This window comes from Mastigoproctus giganteus, chromosome 1 (assembly GCF_048544385.1).
Source record: "Mastigoproctus giganteus isolate SK-2022 chromosome 1, ASM4854438v1, whole genome shotgun sequence".
Lineage (NCBI taxonomy): Eukaryota > Metazoa > Arthropoda > Arachnida > Uropygi > Thelyphonidae > Mastigoproctus > Mastigoproctus giganteus.
The window spans coordinates 68577537-68603199 of record NC_143575.1 but is presented as its reverse complement, the minus strand read 5'-3'; the positions used below and the strand labels follow the sequence as shown (position 1 = coordinate 68603199).

At 37.5% G+C, this 25663-nt stretch overlaps 1 protein-coding gene across 1 annotated transcript in view; it reads left to right on the top strand.

Moving 5' to 3' along the window:
• LOC150090874 (uncharacterized) overlaps positions 1 to 25663 on the top strand; it is a 628907-nt gene that overhangs the window by 37631 nt on the left and 565613 nt on the right. Inside the window, exon 2 of the mRNA XM_090375379.1 lies at positions 11861 to 11965. Coding sequence (XP_090231505.1) covers positions 11861 to 11965 — 105 coding nt within the window. The remainder of the gene's footprint in view (positions 1 to 11860; positions 11966 to 25663) is intronic.

The following is a 25663-nucleotide window of genomic DNA, read 5'->3' as shown; positions in this document are numbered from 1 at the left end:
TGTCCGCTCCAATTACAATCTTTTGATTAGGAAGTACATTCAGTCCTCGTATAGCACGATAGTTGCGTTCCTAGAAACCCTCGTGTAATGCAAAATTGTGCAATGTAAACAACAGGCCCTATGGGGAAAAATGGGGTTAGGTGCCGACCACCCAAGATTGAACACACATTTGTAACCAAAACATTACCAAACACAATAAACAATCGTAATAAAATACTTACACATTTTATTACGACTATTACGTAATAAAATATTGCTAATGCTTTTACTTCTATTGTAAGCAAACTTGTTTTTTGTTTGATTTTCTATCCAAACAGATGACAGGCGTTCCATCTCTTCCAATTCTTTGTGTCTTAATCTAATGGATTTTAATTACACTTTGAGTTGTTCCTGCTATGAAGTTTTTTTTTTTTTTTTTCCTATGCATTCTTTCTAATTCTCGGTGTTGCCTCATTTAGATCTGTAGCACGTGCAATATCATGGGCTTTCATTTCGCTCAAAGCGTTTCACAATTTCATATTTTTTCTCTATCGACAGAGGCGGACTGGCCATAAGCCTTACCGGGGATACCCCGGTGGGATAGAGACCGGTGTGATTTTGGCCATAAACCATAGTATGAGGCCACTATAAATTTTCCCTTTTAAGAATTTTTGACCTAGTCCGCCTCTGTTTATCGATATTGCTTTTCTTTTTCTCTCTCTCTCTCTCTTGGCGTCTCCCTAGCCAGGTGGGAAGGAGCAGTAGTGCGTAGCACACGCTTCTTGATTAGACCGGGGTTCGAGCCCATCACCACCAAATACGGAGGATGCGAAAAGGTCAGGGAATGACCACCGCATATCCCCGGAGCAATATGGCCTTAGTTGCTAATGCTCCTAAAAAACAAAACAAACATCTTTTTCTCTCTGAATCTGCAGTATCTTCACCAGGACGCTTCCTTTTCACACCTTTTAAGTATTTTACTCAGTTTTAGGGAACAAAGCACAATTACAAAATGAGGAGGCACACTTGATACACATAAACAAAGCTGCGCGTGTGTAGCAACTGAATAAACAACACCGTAAAGGCTGAGATACATATTAACACCTCACATATTACTAAAGCACATTTCTAGGGGTTACTACCATAAAACAATAAAAACAATTTCCAGTTGCGCTTCTGTTATAAATCTGTTATAAACTGGTAGTAAACTCGATCTAATTGCATTTGCGATTATACCGATAGCTGGAATGGTGTTGGTTTTTACGTTATTATGGTGAAATGTGTTTCCCCTTCACTGATATAAAAAACATAAATACATTTTCAGAATCTTCTCTTCATTCCTATCGTGTTGCGTTCAGTTGGGTTCCACTGCCATTTCTGCGTTCCACTGCCATTTCTTGTAAACACAAAGGCGAATCGTGCATAAGCGAATTCGGTTCGTGTTATATAAGATATCGTTCCCCTATTTATAAATCATGTTGTTATGTTGTTATTTGGTTTTTAGGAGCATTAGCAACTAAGGCCATATTGCTCCATGATATGCGGTGGTCATTCCTTGACCTTTCCGCATCCTCCGTATTTGGTGGTGACGGGCTCGAACCTCGGTCTAATCAAGAAGCGTGTGCTACGCACTGCTGCTCCTTCCCACCTGGCTACGGAGGCGCCTTATAAATCATGTATGATCGAATTCGTGTAGTGTGAACATGTGTTATACGAGGACTGACTGTAAATTCAGCAGATGCCGAAGGTATGTAATGACTGGTGCAATCTCCTGTTCTGGTCTGCTGTACACAGCGACCACGTAGAAGCTTCCTATGGGGGGGGGGATGATATAGGCACAAGCCGTCCAGGCAGTGCACAGTTGCGTCACTCTGGTTGCTGTGATATTTGAGTTGCGAATGACAGTTTCGGCCCAGGGAGTTTCGTTCGTCCTCAGTCTGGATAATCTTGTACACAAGCGAATATCCCCTGACTTGCTTGGTGTGTGTGTGTGTGGGTGGGGTTCTTGCAGTATCAGTATGTCGGCCCTCTCCTCATTGGCCTTGATGCGGAGTTGGTCGGCCACTGTTTGGCTCGTTGTGCATTTAGTTGGAGTATCTTTATCTCTGTTTCATTGTACTGTTTATGCCGAGTCCCCATAGTCAATCCTTATTCGGTGCAAACTCTTAGCTTTTAAATGTGATGGGCATTTTGAATCTCTAATAGAATGGTCGCAGTCCATTTTTGATGCCTTGCAATTTGTAAATATGGGTTTGTTTCCCTTATTGGGACAGCTCTTAAAATCATGCCCTTTCTCTGAGCAGTGGCTGCAGGTTGGCGTGGTTTGGACAAAAGTGTGAGTGATGTGGCCGTACTTGCAGCATCTGAAGCACTTAGGCACGACCATGTGTTCTCAAAAAAAGGTGACAACTCCATTCTATGTGTATTCTTGGTTGGGTTTTGAGTACCTGCCATGCCTGTGGGTCAAACTGTCCAGTTAATCGATCCACTTTCCCTGGATTTAGTCGAATATCTTGGTGTTATTAGGGTTGTTGCTTCTCGATCTGGCAGGGCCTCCTGCAGGTTTCTCTGGTATAATTCATCCGTCAGGCGCTGGGGTGCTATTTCTTTCCCAATGTTGAATATAATGGCAGAAGGACCTCTTTTCTTAATGGTTCCGCTTTAGGCCCAGTGTCGCTATTTTTGGGTTTTGGATAATCCCTTGTATCTCTTTCTGCGTTTCTGTTTCTATTGCTATTCCAAATATTCCTGATTGATTTTATCTTGGTTGACCTTAGGTCTTCCTTCATGGTATTCATTACTTATGTTTTATCTCTTTGCTGGTCGTGGTTGGCTCGTTTCCTCTTGATTGTAGTATAACCAAATTCTGTGTTTCATGAGCACTTTCCTTCTTGTTTGTGTTATGTTCGCTGACATAGCATTGTCAGCTGTGATATTTGTCCTCAGCGTGTCTGAATAAGAGCGAGGGTGCTGTTTCATTTGGTTTCCTCTCTCTTCCATGTAAGCGTCATGTTTGGCTTGCATTCTCTCTAGTTTGACATGCTCACGCATTAGTATGGTTTCCAGCTTTATAATATCTCCCCTGACAGCCTTAGTGATCCTGTTGTTATTATCTTTCATGGTGTTCTCCAGTTTGGTTCTTAATGCCATGTCCTGATCTATCATGGATCCCTCCGGGAGATTTTTATTCTCTGAGTTGGGGGCAGTACTTGTATCTTCCAAGTCCTCTATTGTGATGATGTCTGTATTTGTTGGTGGTTGGGATGCATTTGGTTCCCTTACTGCAATTTCTTTGCTGGAGGTCGGATTACCGAGTTTGTTCGGTTTATCAATGTCTCCCCGATGGCTGTTGAGAATGAAGGCTTTTGGTGAAAACCACAGGTCTGTAGGCGAATTTGAGGCTGAATAGTCCTTCAGCAAATTTTTGGGCTCCTCTCCCACGTCATATGTGTGTGTGGGGGGGGGAAACAGCCAAGTGCTAAAATGACCTATGAGGGACGGGGCTAATTTCTTTTAAGATTTTGTGGAGCGTTAAACACAATGGTAATATAGTGGATTCCGGTTATTTGGGCCACTGGTTAATCGGGGCAGCCATTTATTTGGGGCAAATCTTAAAAACAGCACCGAATCGAGAAAATAGCCAGGGTTTACTTCGCTTAATTGGGACAGCATGCCATTTAATTGAGGCAGGAGACTGCAGCACTGAAGATTACCCTAAGATTGTCTCCGACTGTACCACGTAGTTCGATCGGATTTCTGAAGGTCACAACCATAAAACAATAAAAACAATTAGTAGTTACCTGTTTATTGGGCTTTTCTGTTAGTGAAATCTATCATAAACTGATAGTAAACTCGATCTTATTGAATTTGCGATAATACTGACAGCTGGAATTCTGTGGGTTATTATGGTAAAATGCGTTTACACTGCTATGGAATCTGCAATCATATAAAAAATAATAATTTTCAGAATCTTCTCTCCATTCCCATTTTTAAAGCTTCGTAACTAGTTACTCCGTTCTCACTTGCGCGTATCGTGTTACTTGCAATTTGTGTGTGTGCTGTGTTTTTTGTTATTGATTGCTTATCTTTTTACTGTTTTAAATTTTAACCCCCACCCAGCGAACAAAAATGTAAACTAGTTAGTATGTACATATTACAATACGTATTAATTATTCTGATTATCACGTATATTCTTCCAAATTTCACATATAATTTAATTTTTTAATTGGTAAGGTAATAAAGGGTAAATTTGTGCTTAATATATCTTTACTTTTATAGCCCGTGTATTAATATTCCTCCAATTTTCGCTAATTAGAATCGCTGTTTAATAGAATTAAAATTCATTTCACAGACGTGATCACGATGACCGGTGCTTACTACACATTGTATAGCGAACGGTACTTTACTATGGTGAGCCCATCGTAACGTGATTTGATCGTACAGTGAACCAATTGTAAAGCGGGGGGGGGGGGCATTGTATTTTTAACTATTTACGCAAAACTTCGGATAATTGGGGCAGCCGCTTAATCGGGACAAAATGCACTAGTCCTGATGTGTCCCAAATCCTGATGTGTCGAGGCTACTAGAGACGGTCGTTTTCAAAGCCGCTAAGTGGATTTTTCTTATTTATTGATTTGAAATTATTGTTTTTCTAAAACTTTTGATTTAAATTTAGTAGTATAACATTATTTTGTGATTTTCTGATTAATTTGGTGTATTTATTCTTTACTCGGCCTTGTAATTGCATAAAAGTATCGGTAAAGGTTTCCACGTGTTTCAACTCCGCTAACCGTTCGTAATTTTCCCGCCTTTGTGATACGATATACCGTACTAGATAGCGTTAGCAGTTAAATTGTACGTTTAAATAAATACATATAACGACTTAGATTACAAACGTAATATAATTAATTTTATTTAACATAATTAATTATACATATAACCACTTAGGTTACGAAACATAAATAATTAGTAAAAACAATTAATACATAACTTGATACGAAAGTTATATAAAGGGATTTCGCAGATAACACTCGTTACTGAAACGTAAATATTTCGTAGATAACACTCGTTACTGAAACGTAAATATTCCGTAGATAACACTCGTTACTGAAACATAAATATAGCGTTATAACTGTGTTTGGATACAAGTTTAGGATTTAATTTTGTACAGAAATTGAAATTTTATTGAAAGTAAATCTAAATCATGACTCAAACCAGAGCAGCAAAGCAAAGGGCTCAAGCTAATGGGAATGCTGTGGCCCAGGGGAGAACTGAGGGGGGCAGTTGTCCTCTGAATCACAGCCTTGTAAGATGCACTATTTGCTTGATGTTTGCGGAGCAGTCAAGTATGGGACATGATACTGCCATGGGGGATGTCTTTGTGTGTGTGCGATGCAAGGAGTGTAAGGAGATAAAGCGACAACTCAGCGTTGTTATGGGCCTATATGAGAGCTTGAAGGATAGGGTGGATGCCCTCGAAGGATTACAAGTGAGGGGCCCATCAAGCTCTCAGCTGCCCACACCAATGCCAGAGCTTGCACTTGGTCATCGCGGAACACAGCGGCAACCCCCAAGGCAGAATGCGCTGGTCCCAAAGGAACTAGTAGTTGTTGGTGACTCTATTGTCAGGGAAACGGGAAACATGCTTTGTAAAAAGGATAGGTGGAATAGGACCAGGGTATGTCTGCCAGGGGCAAAAGTTGATGACGTTGTAGAGCGGATATCATCTGTTAAGGGCACAAAAGGTGATATAGTTGTACACGTTGGCACTAATGACATTAAGAGTAGGAGACCGGCGGAATTACTTGACAAGTACAGGTCACTGATGAAAAAAAGCCGTGAATTAGGGTTGAAATTGAAAGTGTCTGCAATTCTGCCCAGACACGATAGGAGGGAGTATATGATGAGAGCCCTGTCAATCAATTCGGCCCTGGAAAGATTGTGCAGGGCTCAAGGGGTAGAATTTTTTTCAGCCTGGTCTGTACTTGTTAACAGGAGAGACTGCTTCTACAGGGATGGGATACACTTAAATAGAAAGGGTGCAAGAATGTTTGCTGATGCTATCGAGGCAATGTTAGGTGGGTCGGAAAACTGCTAGATTGGGGGGGGATACAAGGACTAATAGATTAACAGTAGCCACTGGCAGAGGTGAAAGTGATTCTTGCACTGCTTCTATTGGAATGAGCCGCAGCCTGGAAAATAAGATGCAGGATATTTCAGAGACTGCTGGGAATCATTGGGGTACAAGTAAACACATGGGTTGTGTTAGGGTAGCTAAGAAAAAGAACAGGTGCATGTATACTTGTGTGTACACCAATGCTAGGAGTTTAGTAAATAAATTTGATGAATTTGAGGTATTGCTCAAAACATCAAAGGCAGATATTGTGGGGATTTCAGAGACGTGGTGTCACACAGATATAAGAAATGCAGAACTGGAATTTGGGGAGTACAATGTCTACAGAAAGGATAGACAGGATAGGAAGGGAGGAGGGGTTATGCTATTAGTTAAAAAACACATAAAATCCAAGGAAGTGAAGCCAGTCGACATCGCTGGACAGTGCAGTGTCGAGTCAGTTTGGTGTGACATAAGCATTGGGAGATCAAAATTGAGAGTAGGAGTGTGCTATAGGCCTAATGACTCTGATGAGTATAATAAGAAACTGTTCGGAGAAATAGAGTGGGCCAGTAAATCAGAGAGTCTTATAATGGGGGATTTTAATTTCCCAGATATTGACTGGAATTTGGGGGCTGGTCACTCACACAGTAGCAAGGCTTTTGTGGATTTATTGGATGATTGTTTTCTACATCAGCATGTTCGGGAGGCAACTAGAGGGAGTAATACTCTTGATTTGATTATCAGTAGTGATTCTTCATGCATTAAGAATCTGCAGATAAATGAACCACTTGGTGGCAGTGATCACAGTGTGCTGAAGTGGGAGTTACTCAAAGAGGTAACTACCATTAGGGGTAAAGGGAAGGGGTATTGCTTTCGTAAAGGCGACTACAATGGACTGAGACAGTATTTAAATTCTATACAGTGGGATCAACTGATGATATTGCCAACAGCAAATTCAAAATGGGAAGCATTCAAAGAACTTATCGTGGAAGCTACTAGGCTTTACATACCAACTAAGAAATATTGTTCAAGGTTTAGGCCTAAATGGTTGTCAGATGAACTAATGAGGCATATGGCAGAGAAGAAAAATGCATGGGATACATACAAATTAACACGTGACACGGACGCCTATGATAGATACAAGTTGATCTGTAACCAAGTTACAAAGGAGGTTAGGCAGGCGAAGGCAGATTACGAGAGATCCTTGGCAAGGGATGCGAAGAAAAACAGCAAAGAGTTCTTTACTTATGTAAACTCTAGAAGGAAGGGGATGAATCAGATTGGTCCACTTGAGATCGATGGGTCAACTGTTGATGACCCTGCTCAGGTAGCTAACAAACTAAATGAATATTTTGCATCGACATTCACACATGAGGAGTTATTCAGCGAGGGGAATGCCAGAGGTGTATTCAACTCTAGCAGTAAGCTAGAGAATCTTGTAATAACTGAGAGCAAAGTGGAGGAGAAATTGTTGAAGATAAACACAAGAAAGGCACCTGGGGTGGATGGGATCTATCCAGTTATATTAAAGGAGGCAGCAAAGGAGGTAAGCAAACCCTTAGCCATAATTATGAGAGCTTCCTTGGACTCAGGGGAGGTACCCATTGACTGGAGATGTGCAAATGTGACCCCAATTCACAAAGGGGGATCAAAGGCTGACACAAGTAATTATAGACCTGTGAGTTTAACTTCAGTTCCCGGAAAATTAATGGAGGCACTGGTGAAAGAAGCACTGCAGGATCATCTAGACAAGACTTCAGTTATAGCTAGGACACAGCATGGTTTTGTTAAGGGGAAGTCTTGCCTGACCAATTTGATTGGATACTATGATGCAGTCACAAAAGAACTGGATGCAGGGAATAACTTTGATATTATATACTTGGATCTTAGAAAGGCTTTTGATACTGTTGCACATGGAAGACTGCTGCACAAATTGGAGCAGTGTGGCATTGGAGGCAAGTTGCTGCTATGGATAAAGGGGTGGTTGAGGGGGAGAAGACAGAGAGTGGTAATCAATGGACACTGCTCATCGTGGACTAATGTTATTAGTGGAGTCCCTCAGGGTTCAGTATTGGGGCCTTTATTGTTTTCTGTATTTATAAATGATATTGATGATGGTATATCAGGCTTAATGTCCAAGTTTGCAGACGATACGAAGGTTGGCAGGGTTGTCAAGGACACTACTGACACTATGCTGCTGCAACAGGATTTGGAAAGGTTGAGCAGATGGGCTTCGAGGTGGCAAATGAAGTTTAACATTGTCAAATGTAAAGTACGACATATGGGAAACAGCAACCCCAGAGCAACGTATCAACTCTGTGGTACTACACTGACAGTGGTAGAGAATGAAAGGGACCTGGGGGTGGTGGTGCAGGCAGATATGAAGTTCTCTGAGCAGTGCAGACGAGCTGCAAGAGTAGCTCATGGTGTATTGTCAATGATATATAGGAATTTTTCTAGCAGGGATAAGGAGGTGATTATTCCCTTGTATAAGGCAGTGGTCAGGCCACACCTAGAGTACTGTATACAGGCCTGGAGGCCTCATTTCAGGAAGGATGTAGAGCTGCTGGAACGAGTACAGAGAAGGGCAACTAGATTGGTGAATGGGACAAAGGGGTTCTCTTACGAAGAAAGGCTTAAGTTTTGCAAATTACAGTGTCTGGAAACTAGGCACCAGCGGGGTGATCTGATAGAGGTGTACAAAGCCTTGAATGGTTTGAGCATGCTCAATGCTGATGGGATTCTTCCTCTAGCTCAGAAAAATCACCTGAGAGGGCATAAATTCAAATTGAGGAAAGACAGATGTAGGATAGATGTGCGGAAATTTGCCTTTAGCCAGCGGGTGGTTGGTGGGTGGAACAGACTTCCATCCCTTGTCGTGGAAGTTGATAGCCTAAATAAGTTTAAGGCTCAGCTGGACAGGTATTTCGAACGAACAGAGGGGTGAAGTGGAAGTGGTTATTTTTATTTATTTATGTTACTTTTTTTTTTTTTTTTTTTTTTTGGCCGATGCTGCATAAGCTTGCTTTCTTGCATCAAATGCCTCTACTAATGCTAATGCTAATGCTAATAACCGGAATCGACTGTATTTATTTTCATGTGGGAGCAATAGAAATTAATCGCATCTTCTTCCAATGAAAGTTTGTAAATGGGGGGGGGGGTCACTGAACTCATGGGTTTATTGTTTAAAAAAAAAAACACCTTTGTAGTCACTAAAAGTTGGGGTACTCTTTCAGTCCAGGTTTGCACTAGTGGGGACGCCCACACCAGTCAAAAGCATGGCCACCATGTTATATCGGCGCCTCTCTCTATGCCCCCGTTGTCAGCCACATGGTGACCAGTTCAGTCTGACAACAAAGGAAACAGATAATAATGTTGATATCTGGCTAAAAACCGAATAGAATAATCAAATTTCCTCACCAAGGGACTCCTCTGAGGAACATCTTCAAGGTAGAACACTTTGTATAACATAAGCTGAGCTTAAATCACATTTTTTAAGGCAAAATCGCGGAGCAGTAAAATGTGCGTCCGTTTACTAAGGCAGCCATATTGGCGATTCTTTGCTTGTGTGTGTGTGTGTGTGTGTGTGTGTGTGTGTGTGTGTGTGTGTGTGTGTGTGTGTGAGACCAACCCAAAAATTCCAGCCAGTGATTGTCACTCTAAACTGACTCAATATTGCACTGGCTGGCTACCACTATCAACTGGATGCACTGCCTTTGATTTAATATGCTTCTTAACTAAGATCATAACACCTTCTGCCCTGTCTTTCCATGTGTACATTTTACTGTTGTATCATTCACATAATAAGGTCCTTGGATGTAAGCAACATCGATATTTTCTTGTTAACATAATTTTTATTTCATCTGCAACAGATTGAGAATGCTGCGCATTCAGCAGCATTATTTTCAAACCTCCAGCAGTTTCCATTGTAGCCTTCTTGTCCAGCTCATTGTGTTGTAGCTGAGTTCGGGATGACCATTATACAGTATAGTTGATTATCATATGCTGATTGAAATAATTAATGATATACAGTGTTTTCATGTATATAAGATATTGTTAATATTTGTATATTGTACCATGTCTATAATATGTATAGTGGATATACCAGATTTTTTGACTAGGGGCTGCTTTACTCAATAAATTAAAAATGAATGTATACATTGTAATCCTCACATTCAAATTCAGCATTACTTTTGCCCAAGTGACACTATGTCCAATATCCCTACAATGTCTGCTTTTGATGACTTAATAATTCAAATTCATGAAATTTATTTACAGTGCTGCTGGGTATGTATACATATAAGTATACATATACCTGTCCTTACTCTTAGTTACCCTAATACAGCCCATGTGTTCCTGACACCTTGCTTTCCAGCTGCTGCATATTCCAATAGAAGCATTGCAAGGATTATTTTTGCCTCTGTCTGCTGCTATAGTTAATATTAGTCTTTGTATCCCCCCCCCCAAGCCATCAGTCTTCTGAGGCAATGATAGCCTGCCTATCGCTGCCTTCATAGCAGCATCAAATGTTCTTGCACCCCTTTTAAGTATATCCCATCCCTGCAAAAATAGTCTCTCCCGTTAACAAGCACAGACCACACTGAGAAAAATTCTGCTTCATGAACCTTGCACATTCTCTCCAGGGCAGAATTGATTGACAAGGCTGTCAACATGTACTCCCTGCTATGATGTCTGGGCAGAATTGCACACACTTTTAAATTCAGTCCTGACTCCAAACTTTTTCTCCACTATGACCTATACTTGTTAAGTAAGTCCTCTGACTTTTGTGTCATAGATATGAAAAAGGTGCATTTATATACCCTATTTGGATTTCAGGTTTAATTATTAATAAACCTTGAAAGAAAGCAGTCTTTGCGCACCATGTATGCAGGAGCAATGTGTTGAAGGAAGTATTAATTTCCCATTGCCCACGTTTTTCCAAACAGTATTGCACAATCATTGTAGAACTGTTTTGTAGTATTTCTTGTTCACTGTTTTCATTGTGGGACAAATTCACAATGGAAAATGCTGTGCGAGTCAAAAAATATAATTAGCCTGAACTTTATATTTGATCGAGATAGTCTTGCTTTTCTTTTGAATCTTGGAGATGATTGGGCCTTTTGTCATAGTCATACATCTATGATTTGTTACCAATAATGACAGAAAAAACACAGTGTAAGTCAGCAGTAGCAGTGATATATGACAAATATTGTGATATATGAGAACTTCCCACTCTGATCACCACTATGGATGTGAAGCACAAACTTGGTTAGGATCTCATAAACTGTTTAAGTTGTATAATTGAAATTCAATCATACAACTTTAAGATAGTTTATTTCCTTGTTTGTTAAAACTATCTCACAGTTGTATAATTGGCTAATTTCATATTTAAAACTTTTAACTCACAAGAAAAGTGCCTTTTCACTTACTTCACTGCCATAAACTATGGTTACGTGTTCACGAATCCCAACATTGGTCTGGTTACATAGCAGTATAAACATGCTGTTGCTCAACTTCAAATGACAAAAAATTTTTTATTTCATTGTTGAAATCAGGCTATGAATTTAGATGAAATTATCTGCTTTAGTGTAATTTAAGTAAGAAAAAGTAAAATTAATTTACATTTATGAAAAAATTTGTTTTTAAACTGCTTGTTTATATGTAATTCATTATATATACTGTGTATATATATATATATATATATTTTATTTTTTATTTTTTTTATTTTTTATTTATGTATTTTTTTTTTTTTAAATACATGAACAGGCTGTTATAAACCAGTTTAATAAGGTACTTGCAGTTCTTGGTAATGAAGCTTGTGACTTAGATTCTGTTGTCTCAACTCTTGTTACTGCTTATCTTTTTCATCAAGTGAGTTTATTATTTAACTTATATAGCTTAATAATACAACTCATACAACTTTAAGATGATTTATTTCCTTGTTTATTAAAACTATCTCACAGTTGTATGATTGTCTAAATTAATGTTTAAAACCTTTAACTTAATACGAAATCAACAATATGACATCATTATTCACAGAATAATGTGTCATATTGTTCATGTAGCTAACATCCAGTAATATTGAGTTAGTGTTTCATAATTAAGATTGTATCATAAACTCTTGGGATTTTTAATATGAATGATGTATATGTGATTAATATGAGGGGTGAACAGAGTTCTAAACCTGATATAGAAGCAGCTAATTAGCAACAATGAAAATAATGATGGGGGGGAGCAACAATTTCAACCCCTGCTTCCCAAATGATGGCCACTACAACACGAGATTGTAACTAGTGTATGTGTCTTTATGGAACTGCAAATGGTAATGAGACTGCACTCATTCTGTCTAATTTTCACATGTAGTTTCTGGATTAAATTTACGTAATAACTGTCAGATATTGTCTGTTCATGCTCCAAACAGTGAATCATTAAAATTCCCTCACCATTCCAAAATGCAGAGGCACTTAGTTTATTAAGCAAATTCTTTTGAGGAGGAGATCCGTGATGCTTTTAGCATTTTTATCAGAGCATTTTTTCCCTCTGGATTGAAGTGATGAAGCCACATCACATCTGTAGTATTTGTAATAACAAATTACTTGCAACGAAAGTCAGGAACCTTATTGGAACTTGTTAGAAGTGCCCCTGAGAATCTCATTATTTTTTTTCAGACCAGATATAAACATTCTTGTGATCCACCTTGCTACTAATATTTTCATTCCTGATTGTTCTGTTAGTAGGGACTGCACTGTTCATAAATAATCCTTGTGGCTGGACTTGAATGATTAGTTCCCCAGTTGTACCTTTTTTTTTTGATTTGCCATTGCAGTATGTATCTTTGCAGGACTGCCTGCCTATTTTACATTCATGTTCATTTCTTACCTCTGGCATATAATGGAACTGTGTCACTCAGAGTATCAGCATATTTCTGGATCTTAGCTGGGATTTTTTTTTGCAAATATTTGATCACTCTTTTAGCCCCATTTTTAAAAAAATTGCACACTTTACAATTATAATGACTTCTAAAAAAAATACTAGATACACTTAACTTTGGATAAATTTCTAAAAAGAGTTATCAATTTATATGCTAGCTATACAATATTCAGTTGTTTTCCATGTAAGGCTTAAAACTTGAATCATCCTTAGTATATTTATAGATATGTATGCTGTAATATTGTGTATTATTAGAAAATTTAAGCCAAACAGTTATACTTTTTTACAGGGATGAACGTGGTTTTTTTTAAATATAGCTGGTACATTGTATATGTCATTTTATCATTCCTAGTTTTCCTTCAGTATGATATTAATTTTTGATCTTCATCATTATTTCATTAATTTTTTAATTGGAAAAGTTTAGTTGTAAAAAAAATCCTTTGATCTAAAGATTTTTTTTTAAAATCTTATTTATATATACAAATATATATATATATATATATATATATATACACACAAATGTCAGAATTAACAATAAATTTTTCAAGTTTCCCATTTTAAACCATTTCCTGCCTTCATTTAACTTAAATCAAACTGACTCTATTAAGATGTTTCCCACCCTTTTTCTCCTGCAGTAACCTGAGGTTTAAATAATGAAAACCACATGCCTGCTGCTATCATTTTTGCATGTCCACTAGAGGGGTACATCAGGTAGTTCATATTCCTGTTATTTAGGGTAAAGGGTTAAGGTATATTAGTAAGTGAAAGACTCTGAAGTTTATAGTGCATGTATTTGAAATATGAAGTGAAAGCAGGAAAATGAGAATATTGAGGTCATTACTTAGATGTCCATTTGCAGTGTCATTAAGTGTTTTATAGTATTCCAGTTCACAAAATTGGATAGGTACATTTTTATTGGTCAGAATATAAAATTTGCAAATAACAGCACAAAAATCTTCCATAGAGATTTGTATTTTAATGACATGGGGGAAAAAGGGTTTAGGTTGTGATCTACTGAGGTAGGAAAATAAGGGACATGATCATTCTTAATACATGCTGTGCAAGTGTCACAGTTGAAAGATCTGCTTGGGCCTTGTAGCACAAATCATAATTGGGTTTGGATCAGACTGAGTAGCAAAAAAAATTTGGATTTGGGTACAGCTGATAATATTTCGGTTCAAATTTTATGAAATGTTATAAGAAGCATTTCAGGCTTTCTTAAGCAGTTTTTTATTCCAAAGAAAGTTATTTGTATTAGTATGTAGCTTGTGATAGAGAAAACATAGAACATAAAGTTACCTGACACTGTTTGTGTTGCAGTTGAGGACAACACATAGGCTAGGAATACCCAGTTGGTACTAGAGAAAGGGGAAGTCCTGTATTATTATAAGCAGACTTCTGTTGACCCAGTCAATATGGTTTTTCATCCAAGTTATTCTCTTGTGCAATATAGGATACATGTGATGTTTTAAGTCATGTTCCAATAATGCCTGATTTGGCAAGCCCTGACTAATTGGGTAGGCTAGAGTTTCCCAAACGATGCATGGCTGTGGCCTGGTTTTTAACAGTACTTCTTTTTGCAGCCAAAAAGTATAAATGTTTATAAAAAAAAAAAAATTCTATTTTAAAAAATGTAAAAAAAATGTATAAAATTCATAAAAGGTAAATCAATATATATATATATATATATATATATATATATATACTTATATTTGAATAATGTTTGAAATAATTGAAAACTAAATCTTACATAAAAAAGGGGGATAAAGCATACATCAGAGACAGCAAAAAGCATTTTCCTCTGCATGACGCTTGAGATATAAACTTAAGTGAGAATAGTAATTAAAAAAATAAATAAAAATGCCAGCAGCATGGCAAGACAGAAGAACAAAAATTGTGAAATTATACATAACGATCAAACCAACTGGGAGGGAAGAGAATACAATTATTGTAGCAGAAACTCTTGAAGATAATTTAGAAGTATAAATATAAAGACAATAAAATATAACCAATTAAATGAAATTTAACGGCACCCCCCCCTCTGACGGGCACCAGGTCCAAATTTATGTGAAATATCACGAGCAGAGATGTGAACAACTACAATAAAATAAAATAAAACGAAAATAGACTGACCATTATGCCCTATCTCAACAGAGGACCACAAGGCCAATAATGGTCAGGGAATTGCTGCATTTCGATCTCTAGACAAATCGCCGCAAAGGCGAATCGATCCGCCATCTGATGGTCAGTCCGCCATCTGATCCCCAGATCGAACCGCCAATGCAGAGGACTTGAAAAGCGGTGGTCTTGATGCAGCGAAAATTAAAAAAAAAAAAAAAAAAAAAATATATATATATATATATATATATATATAATTGTTATAAATAAATATATTTTATTTAATATTATAACAATAAATAATTTATATAAGTGTGCACTTTATAATTAATATGACGGATGATGATGTTTAACATTACATATGAAACTTCAACTTCAGTTAAAGTTGAAGTTTCAGCCTTGAAAAGAACCCTATTTATCTACAAAGGTGGTGCAGAAAACAGAACTCAAATTCTTCGGACTGAAGCAGGAAAATTTCAGTTTTATAAACATCATTGTAAAATCACAGGGATTTATGCTTGTGTTAAGAGCGGTTTGTTGAAGGTCCTCCCTTACAACACATTGGTCAACACGCTGGTCATTCCAGAGTGCAAGAATATGGGAAACAGAAACACTTCTAATAATTTATAATGACCTGACATGAGCCATTTGCAGGGGTGGAGAGACCATTCTTGCAAGTCCCAGTGGGCAGACTGCTCCATATGGACTAATGAAATTTAAAATGATCAATATGAATAAAAAATCTGCTCTGTAACAAAGTAAAAGTCACAAACCAGCTCCTTAGTCATGTCTTGCAGCATTCATGGAAAATTGCAAAATAATAAGACGATAATGCAATATAAATTTAAAAAAAATTTTTTAAATTTATGTTTTCTGAAGGCCGATATTTTCTTTTCCAAGGTTTGGTACAGGGTTGCAGATCACAGTTTGGAAAACACAGTGGTAGGCATGCCGCATGCATTGCTGCCAGTATCTTTAAAGATGCAACTGAAGAATCAAAGTCAAAATGATGAAATAAAAATATATATGCACAAATTCTTAGATCATGTTGTAATGACTGACTTGAATGGTGGAGAAACCATGGCAGTGAAAGAAATTTTAGCGCACCCAGGCTCGTTATGCAGGAGCATCGAACCTCTAAGTAGTGAAAGTGTTATGATTCCATTTTGTTTTTGCACAACAGTATTGAAAAAAAGGATGTTCAGCTCAAAAGGATGTTGAATGTGGTGAATTTATTTAACCCTTCATTGATTCACCTTTAAACGTTTACAACTATGTGTTTATTATTATTATTATTATTAGCCATATGGTGCAAGGAAGCCTGAGGCTTATGCTGCACCAGCCAAAAAAAAAAAAAAAAAAAAATCCCGAGTTACCCTGAGAGAGAGAGAGAGAAGGGAATCACCAAGAAAGAGAAGAATGATGATATCCAGCTCAGAACCCTGGGTGTGCCAAGCCCATACTCATCAGATGTGAGCCCCTGGGGTTAATTGAAATGATTAATTAAATGAAATGATTTTTCATGGATTTTTGGAGTCCCCCCCCACGCTCAAATACTCTTATTTAAAAGTATTTCAGAATAAAGTCCATTCATTAGCAATACATTTTATACAATGATTACAGATATTCCACTTGGACTCTGAACACCAGTTTTCACATCACTGAAATGTATTTTTCATCACTTTTTACTTCGGCCATACATGCAATTTACTAAGTTTTTATATATATATATATTTATTTTTTTTTTATTTGGATTTGGATTAGTTTGTTTGTGTGGTCCCCCATTAAGATTGTTCCTTCAGGCTGTATTGGATGGATGTTTGTATTTTTACATTGCACGTACAAATATCCTGCATTTCATAAATCAATATTAAGTCCTCTTTATTTTTTTTAAGGATTTTAATGTAATATAGGTTGTTTTTTTTTCATAATCATCAGTATAACTCCATGTTTCACTTCTGCATTTATTTACAGTCACAGCAAAATGTTCAGAATAGTACCTAATATTTGTAATTCCACGATAGTCAAGGATACACAGTCGTGTTATAAATACACAACTTACAGCATCAGACAAGCTGATGCACAGGTTTCATGGTATGTTGAATAATTCGACAAAATTCTAGTTTTGATGTAAGACAGCATTAGTAGGTCATATGATGCAAAAAAGCAAGCTTATATAGCCTCAGCCAAAAAAAAAACACACCCTTCCCATTTCACCCATTCATTCACTCCATATGTTTGTCTAGTTCTGCCTTGAACTTATTTAAGTTGCTGACCTACACTACAACAGTTGGAAGTTTGTTCCAACTGTTAACGACTGGCTCGCTAAAGGTGAATCTCCACACATTTATTCTACAATTGTCTTTCCTCAATTTATGCACCCTCAGGTCTGAGAAAGAGGAAGAATTCCATTAGCATTGAGCTTGCTCAATCCATTCAAGATTGTACTTGCTCAATCCATTCATTCCTTATACACCTTAATTAGATCACTTCACAGGTGCCTAGTCTCCAGAAGCCGCAATTTGCAGAACTTAAGCCTTTCTTGGTGACATCAACCCTTTGTTTCACTCACCAATCTCGTTGCCATTCTCTGTACTCATTCCAGAAGCTCTACATCTTTCCTAAAATGAGGCCTCCGGACCTGTATACAGTACTCAAGGTGTGGCCTGACCATTGCCTTATACAAGGAGACAATCACTCCCTTCAGTCAAATGCCTTATCTCTGCTAGCAAAATTCCTTTATATCATTGACATGACAAGACACCATGAGCTACTCTTGCAGTCTGTCTTGCCCTGCTCAGAAAACTTCATATCTGACTGCACAATTATCACCAAGTCGTTTTCACTCTTCACTACCCTGAGTGTAGTACCACCCAGTTGGTATGTTACTCTGGGGTTCATCATCATCAGCCATTTTCAATCCATTGCAGGATGAAGGCCTCTCCAGCAAACTTTCCAGTTCTCTTTTTGTGCAATGACCATCATTTACTACCCACGAACTCATGAATTTCATCTGTCCATCTCCATAATTGTCTTCCAAGTTTTCTTCTAGCTCCTCTCGGGTACCATTCTGTTATTTTCTTTGTCCATCTGGCACAATGTCTTCGAGCTATGTGTTCTGCCCAATACCATTTTAGTTCTTTAGTTTTGATAAGAATGTCCTTTACTTGAGTTTGCTGCCTAATCCATGTGTTTCTCTTCTTATTTAACAGTCTGATTCCTAATATAATTTGTTCCATTCTTTGTTGTGTAGTTCTCAGCTTCTCTTCCATTCATTTGGTGATTGCCTAAGTTTAAATTACATAACTCATGGTGGGAAGTATACATTGGTTCATTATTTTATGTTTCAGACAAATTGGGATATTGCTTGTCGGTATGTGACTATATTTCCTGAATGCTATCCATCCAAAATTTATTCTTCTCGTGACTTCCAGCCATTATCATTATGAATCCACCACCTTTTCAATTACTGCTTCTTCATTGATTATATCCCTTTCTGTGGCATACTTTTTCATCATTAATTTTTGTTTTAGCCATATTCATCTTTAGTCCGCAATCCTTACTAACTGTGCATAACTGATTAAGATTTTCCTCTAATTCTTTGGGATCATAGCTTATGATCACAATATCATCTGCAAATCATAGATGGTTTAGTTACTCTCCATTCATATTGACATCTTTCTGCGACCAGTCAAATCTTCTGAAAGCTTCCTCAAGGGTAGCAGTAAACAACTTTGGAGATATTGTCTCCTTGTCGAACTCCTTTCTCAATTTTAAATTTGCTATTGTCTTTGTCTAGTCTAATAAAGGAGGTAGCATTCTCATATTTTCTTCAAAATCATAATATATGGGAGTATCTATGCTTTGTCTTTCCAGTGCCCGAAACATTGCCTTATGCTGTATGGAGTCAAATGCCTTTTCATAATCCACAAATGCCAGGCATAATGGTGTTTTATATTCATTTGCTTTCTCCATTAGCTGTGATATTACGTGAAGGTGATTCATAGTTGAGAATCCTGCCCTAAAGCCATCTTGCTTTTTCAGTTGATTCTCATCACATATTCTTTCTAATCTGTTAGTTATGACCCTTGTGAACAACTTGTAAATGTGGAATAACAAGCTAATTGGTCTATAATTTCCAATTTCTCTCCTTTTTTATTCAGCAAAACTATGACTGCATTATTCCACTCCTTAGGCATTCATGCCTTTTCTAATGCATTTTGTGAAGAGTCTTGCCAGTTTCTGTGTCATGTTTCTTCCTCCCAGTTTTAATAACTCTACAATAACTTCATTTTCTCTTGGGGCTTTCTGATTCTTCATTTTCATCAAAGCATGTTTTACCTCATCAGCAAGGATATCAGGTATGTCGTATGTGTTACTAATTTGTGATCCATCTTTCCCACTGCTAGCATCATTCCATCGCTGCTTGTATAATTCTCTGTAGTAGTCTTCCGCTATTTGAATTATGCCTTCTCTGCTATTTATAAGTACACCATCGCTGTTCTTCAGTTTCAGTATCATTTGTCTTTCTGTATTACTGCTCATGGCTTCTGATTTAAATCCTTTGTTTTCCCTTAATGCTTGTTCTACTTTTGTGTTAAATCTTCTTCTGTCCTCTGAGTGTCTTTCTAATTATTTTGCATAACTGAATATACTCAATTTTATCCTTGTCAGTGTTTATCTTGATCTTCATTTGTTATCTTCGGTCCATCATGACAAGTGTTTCTTGACTAATTTTTTCTTCTTTGGATTTCTTTTTACCTATAGGTTTCTTGTGCTTTATTGCTTTCAGAAAGTTGTAGTATACCTCATTGATATCTTGGTCCTGAACAGTCTGCAGAAGCTCAAACTTGTTTTTAAGTTCCAGTACATACCAAATTTTCTCCTCTTCTGTTATTTCAAAGACCTTTGTATTATTTACTCGAGTCAGTTTTTTTCCTTTCTTTTCTTACCTCTATGTCAAGTGCGCATCTTACCATTCTGTGATCACTTCCAACGTTTACCTTGTTCATAACGGTAACATAATTCACGATATATCTTCTGTTAGTGAGGATGAAGTTGATTTCATTACTGAAAACGTTTACCTCAAGGTTTTGCAAATTCCACAAGTCTTTCACCTCTTTCATTTCTTTTACAATTACAAAATCTCCTATAGTTCCCCTTTTTGCACTGTTTTGTCTCTTTCCAACCTTAGCATTGAAGTCCCCCATAATGATAATGTAGTGGGTTTTCTGCTCATCTAGAAGACTCAATTTCGGAGTACATTTCTTCAACCTCTTCATCATCATGGCTCGATTTTGGTGCTTAAATCATTACAAACTTTAGCTTGTATGTGTTAGAAATCCTGAATAATAGTCTTGACACCCTTGGTGATATACTTTTGAATTCCAAAATGTTTTTTATATATTTATGGACTAGAAATCCAACTCTACCTTTGCTCCTTTCACTGTTTCCATTGGTGTACAGAAGATTTCCACTTGATAAACTTTAAGCGATTCATTTCTTCTTCTTCAGCCAGCCAGTGATATTCCCATTCACATTTTCTAATTCCTTTTCCAGCTCTAATATTCCATCTTCACCGATGATAGTGATCTTAAGATGAATGATCTTACGTTGTAACAGGCCAAGTTCAGTTTCCGTGCACGGCAGCCTGGTCATACCCAGGGATTCTTAGCACCCCCTGCTTCCACTCTGATCCTCTCACTTCCGCTGGGGACTGAGGGTCATTTGTTTCGTCATGCTGGAGGGTTTGGTCTTTTCCTCTTCAAGCTGACCAGGCATCTTGAAGTGAATCACTCTACACATTCATTGCCACCTAAGAGACGTAACAGGGCTTACCATTGAGAAGGTGTTCATGAGTGGATTTTAGGGAGGCAGACCAACCGGACTTCTCCTATATCTTCTGAAATAGAAAGATATTAGATCCATCAGTGTTTTAGACTGAGTATCTGATAACACACAGACAGGTTACTGCTACCCATATGCATTACTTTACATTTGTCAATGTTAAACTTCAGTTGCCACCTCTCAGCCCATCTGCTCAACTTTTCCAGATCTTGTTGCAGGGTTGCTAATGACTTTCTAGTCAATATCTGGAAAGTCATCAACAACCCTGCCAACCTTCATATCGTCTGCAAACTTAGACATTAACCACGATATTCCTTCATCAATATCATTGATAAATACTGAAAACAACAATGGGCACAACACTGAACCCTGGGGAATTCCACTAATAACATTAGTCCATGAAGAGCAGTGTCCATTGATAACCACTGTCTTCTCCCACTCAACCATCCTTTTATCCATTGTACAAACTGCCCTTAATCCCATACTGCTCCAGTTTGTAGAGTAGTACAAATGTTCCACAGTATCAAAAGCTTTCCTAAAATTCAAGTATATGATATCAAAATTATTCTTTGCATCCTGTTCCTTTGTGATCACATCATGGTATCCAATCAAGTTTATCAGACAAGACTTCCCCTTAACAAAACCATTCTGTGTCTGAATTATAACTGCAGTCTTGTCTAGGTGATCTTGCCTCACTTCCTTAACCAGTGATCCATTATTTTTCTTGGAACAGAAGTTAGACTAACAGGTCTGTAATTACCCATGTCGCCCTCTGATCCCGATTTGTGAATTGTGGACACATTTGGACATCTCCAGTCCATGTGGACCTCCCCTGAATCCAAGGAAGCTTTCGTAATTATGGCAAGGGTTTGCTTACGTCCTTTGTTGCCTCCTTTAATATAACTGGATAGATCCCATCCAACCCAGGTGCTTTTCTTACGTTTAACTTCAACGATTTCTCCTCCACTTTGCTCTTAGTTATTACAAAATCACTTAGCTCTCTGTTAGAGTTTGATAAACATTTGGCCGTAGACCTTGAACAGTATTTCTTAGTTGGTATGAAAAGCCTTGTCCCTCCAAGATAAAGTCCCTGAAGGCTTCCCATTTAGAATTCGCCGCTGTTAACATTATCAGTTGATCCCACTATATAGAATTTAAAAACTCTCTGAGACCACTGTAGTCACGTTTACAAAAGGAAAAACTCTTCCCCTTACCACTGATGGTAGTTACATCTTTAAGTAAATCCCACATCAGTATACTGTGATTACTGCCACCTAGTGGTTCCTTTATCTGCAGATTCTTATCACATGAATAATCACTGCTGATATTCAGATTAAGAGTATTACTCTCTTTGGTTGTCTCTCAAACAGAAAACAGTCTGTTTTGGAGACAACCTGCTGTAGAAAACAGCAACCAAGTTGCTGTAGAAAACAGTCATCCAGTAAATCTAAAAAAAGCCTTCCTCGTGTGCAAGTGACCAATCCACAAGTTCCTGTCAATATCTGGAATGTTAAAATCCCCCATTATGATTTATATTCTGATTTTCTGACATTCTGATTTACTGGACCACTTTATTTCTCTGCACAGTTGCTCACTATACTCATCAGATTTATTAGGCCTTATAACACACACCTACTCTCATTTTACCTTTTCTTGTGCTTATGTTACACCACGCTGACATGAAATTGGTGGACAATACAATTATGATTTTATAAAAGAAAAGGTTATGATTTTGTGTTTCTTAACTAACAGCATAACCTTTCCTCCCTTCCTCCTCTGTCTATCCTTTTTGTACACATTGTACTCCTCATATTTCAATTCTGCACTACTTATATCAGTGTGGCACCATGTCTGATATCCCAACAATCACTTGCCTTCACTGAAACCAAGTGATAGGGCCAGATATTTCTAGTTCAGCTCAGCCAATGTTTTTCCATTTAATTATTAGCTTTTATATTTTTCGAAGTCCATTTGCAATATACTGTTGTCTAGCAAAGTACTATTCTTCTTTCACTGGTTAGCTCCTGTTTTCTCATGGATGGGCCAGAAACATGGGTGGTATATCAACCTCCAGAGCCAGAAGAAGCTGATAATGAAAGTTATCTTTCATTTGTATTTCCATACTCTACAACAGTGCTTCTCAAAGTGGGCAATATCGCCCCCTGGGAGGTGTTGAATTATCCATGGGGCGTTAGGCCTGAAAGGGGGCAACAGGGGGCGATAGGAATGAAAGGGGGCAACAGGGGGGTGGATGGAGCACCATCAATGATTGGCCGTTACAAGGGTTTTATGGCATTATTTAAAAAATGCTGTGCCAAATATTATTACTGTTCATTCACCGTCAGCATTTAGTTGCAAAAAAACTTGGCGATCAACTGCACAATTCTCTACAAACTGTTATTACTGCTATAAACAAAATTAAAGCACATTCTTTGAATGATCGTTTATTTCGAAAGCTTTGTGATCAAAACAGTGAAGATTTTGAATGATTGCTATTTCACTCCGAGCTTCAGTGGCTGTCAAAAGGCAACTGTCTCAACAGATTTTATGAACTCTTTGATACTGTTGTTGAGTTTTTTGAAGATAGGAACAATGACCTTAGTAATGACCTCAAGAAAATGAAAACTGATATTGCTTATCTTGCAGATTTATTTACTAGATTCAACTCAATGAACTTACATTTACAAGGACAAGTTGTAACTCTTATTAAGGCGAAAACTCAAATTTCAGCATTTATTTCAAAATAAATGCTGAAATTTCAAAATTAAAGCTTTTTATGCACAATGTAGGATGATGTGAATTGTATCAATTTCCAAATCTGTTGGAAAAAAGAAAAAAATAGCTGATGAAACTCTAACTTTTTGTAATCATCTAGAAATGTTGCACAGAGATATGCAAGACAGGTTCGAAGATCTCCTTAATTTGAAAATTCCAAATTGGGTTATAAATCCTTTATTAAATAATGATGATGGTGAACCTTTTGTAGAAGAAGAATTGATTGAGTTACAAAATGAAGTTGAACCGAAGCCAAAATTTCAAAATTCATATCAAGAATTTTGGTTACAAAAGAAAATCCATGACCATTATCCTGCATTGTGGGGAATTGTAAAAAAATTACTTATTTCTTTTCCAACATCATATCTAGTCGAAACCGGTTTCAGTGCTGTCTATCAATTGCTGACAAACCAAAAATTGTCTAGATGTTGTTAAACGTGGCGAATTACGACTTCTTACAGTTATTAAACCTAATATTTTTAAGCTAATAAATCTCCACCAAGCTCATTCATCGCATTAAATATTAAAATTTAATTAACTATTTCCATTAATATCATGACTTATTTATGTAATTAACTTTAATTTTTATGACTTAACTGACTTTATTTATTATAACTTTATTATAACTGACTTTATTTATGTAGTTGTAATTTTTTACGAAGAAGGAATAAAGTTCAGTAAATAGTTTTCTTTATAATTCACACACATACATGCAGGGCTGCATTTTTTGGAGGCAAACAGACAAATATTCATTTCAGTTATTTAGCTTCACTTTATATTGGTGGGCTAAAAAAAAAGCCCTGGTGAGTGCTTTTTTTGGGGGAGGCAGCGATCCACCATAGGGGTCGGTGATCCAAAAAAGTTTGAGAAGCATTGCTTTACAACATATATATAAAAAAAAAAAAAAAAGTGGCTGACTTTGCATTCAAAAAGAGATTTGAAGTATCCCAAATGGAATCTGTATGGTTTTTTTTAATCCTCCACTCATAAACTAGCCAAGCATTAGCATTAGTAGAGGCATATGATGCAAGAAAGCAAGCTTATGCAGCATCAGCCGGAAAATAAAAAAAAAAACCCATTTCACTCCTTCGTTCATTCAAAATACCTGTCCAGCTGAGCCTTAAATTTATTTAGGTTATCAACTACCACAACAAGGGATGGAAGTCTGTTCTACCAACCAACCAACACTGGCTAAAGGCAATTTATCGTACATCTCTCTTTCCTCAATCTGAATTTATACCCTCTCAGTTGATTATTCTGAGCACGAGGAAGAATCCCATCGGCATTGAGCATGCTCAAACCATTCAAGGCTTTATACACCTCTATCAGATCACCTCGCCGGTGCCTAGTCTCCAGACACTGTAATTTGCAAAACGTAAGCCTTTCTTTGTAAGAGCAACCCTTTGTTCCATTCACTAATCTTGTTGCTCTTCTCTGTACTCGTTCCACTAGCTCTACATCCTTCTTGAAATGAGACCTCCAGATCTGTATACATACTCAAGGTGTGGCCTGACCATTGCCTTATACAAGGGAATAATCACTGCTTTATCCCTGCTAGAAAAATTCCTGTATATTATTGACAAGACACCATGAGCTACTCTTGCAGTCCATCTGCACTGCTCAGAGAACTTCATATCTGCCTGCACAATTACCCCCAGGTCCTTTTCATTCTCTACCACTTTCAGTGTAGTACTACAGAGTCGATACGTTGCTCATGGGTTGCTGTTTTCCATATGTAGTACTTTACATTTATCAATGTTAAACTTCATTTGCCACCTCTCAGCCCATCTGCTCAACCTTTCCAGATCCTGTTGCAGCAGCAGCATAGCGTCAGTAGTGTCCTTAATAACCCTGCCAACCTTTTGTATCGTATGAAAACTTGGACATTAAGATTGATAT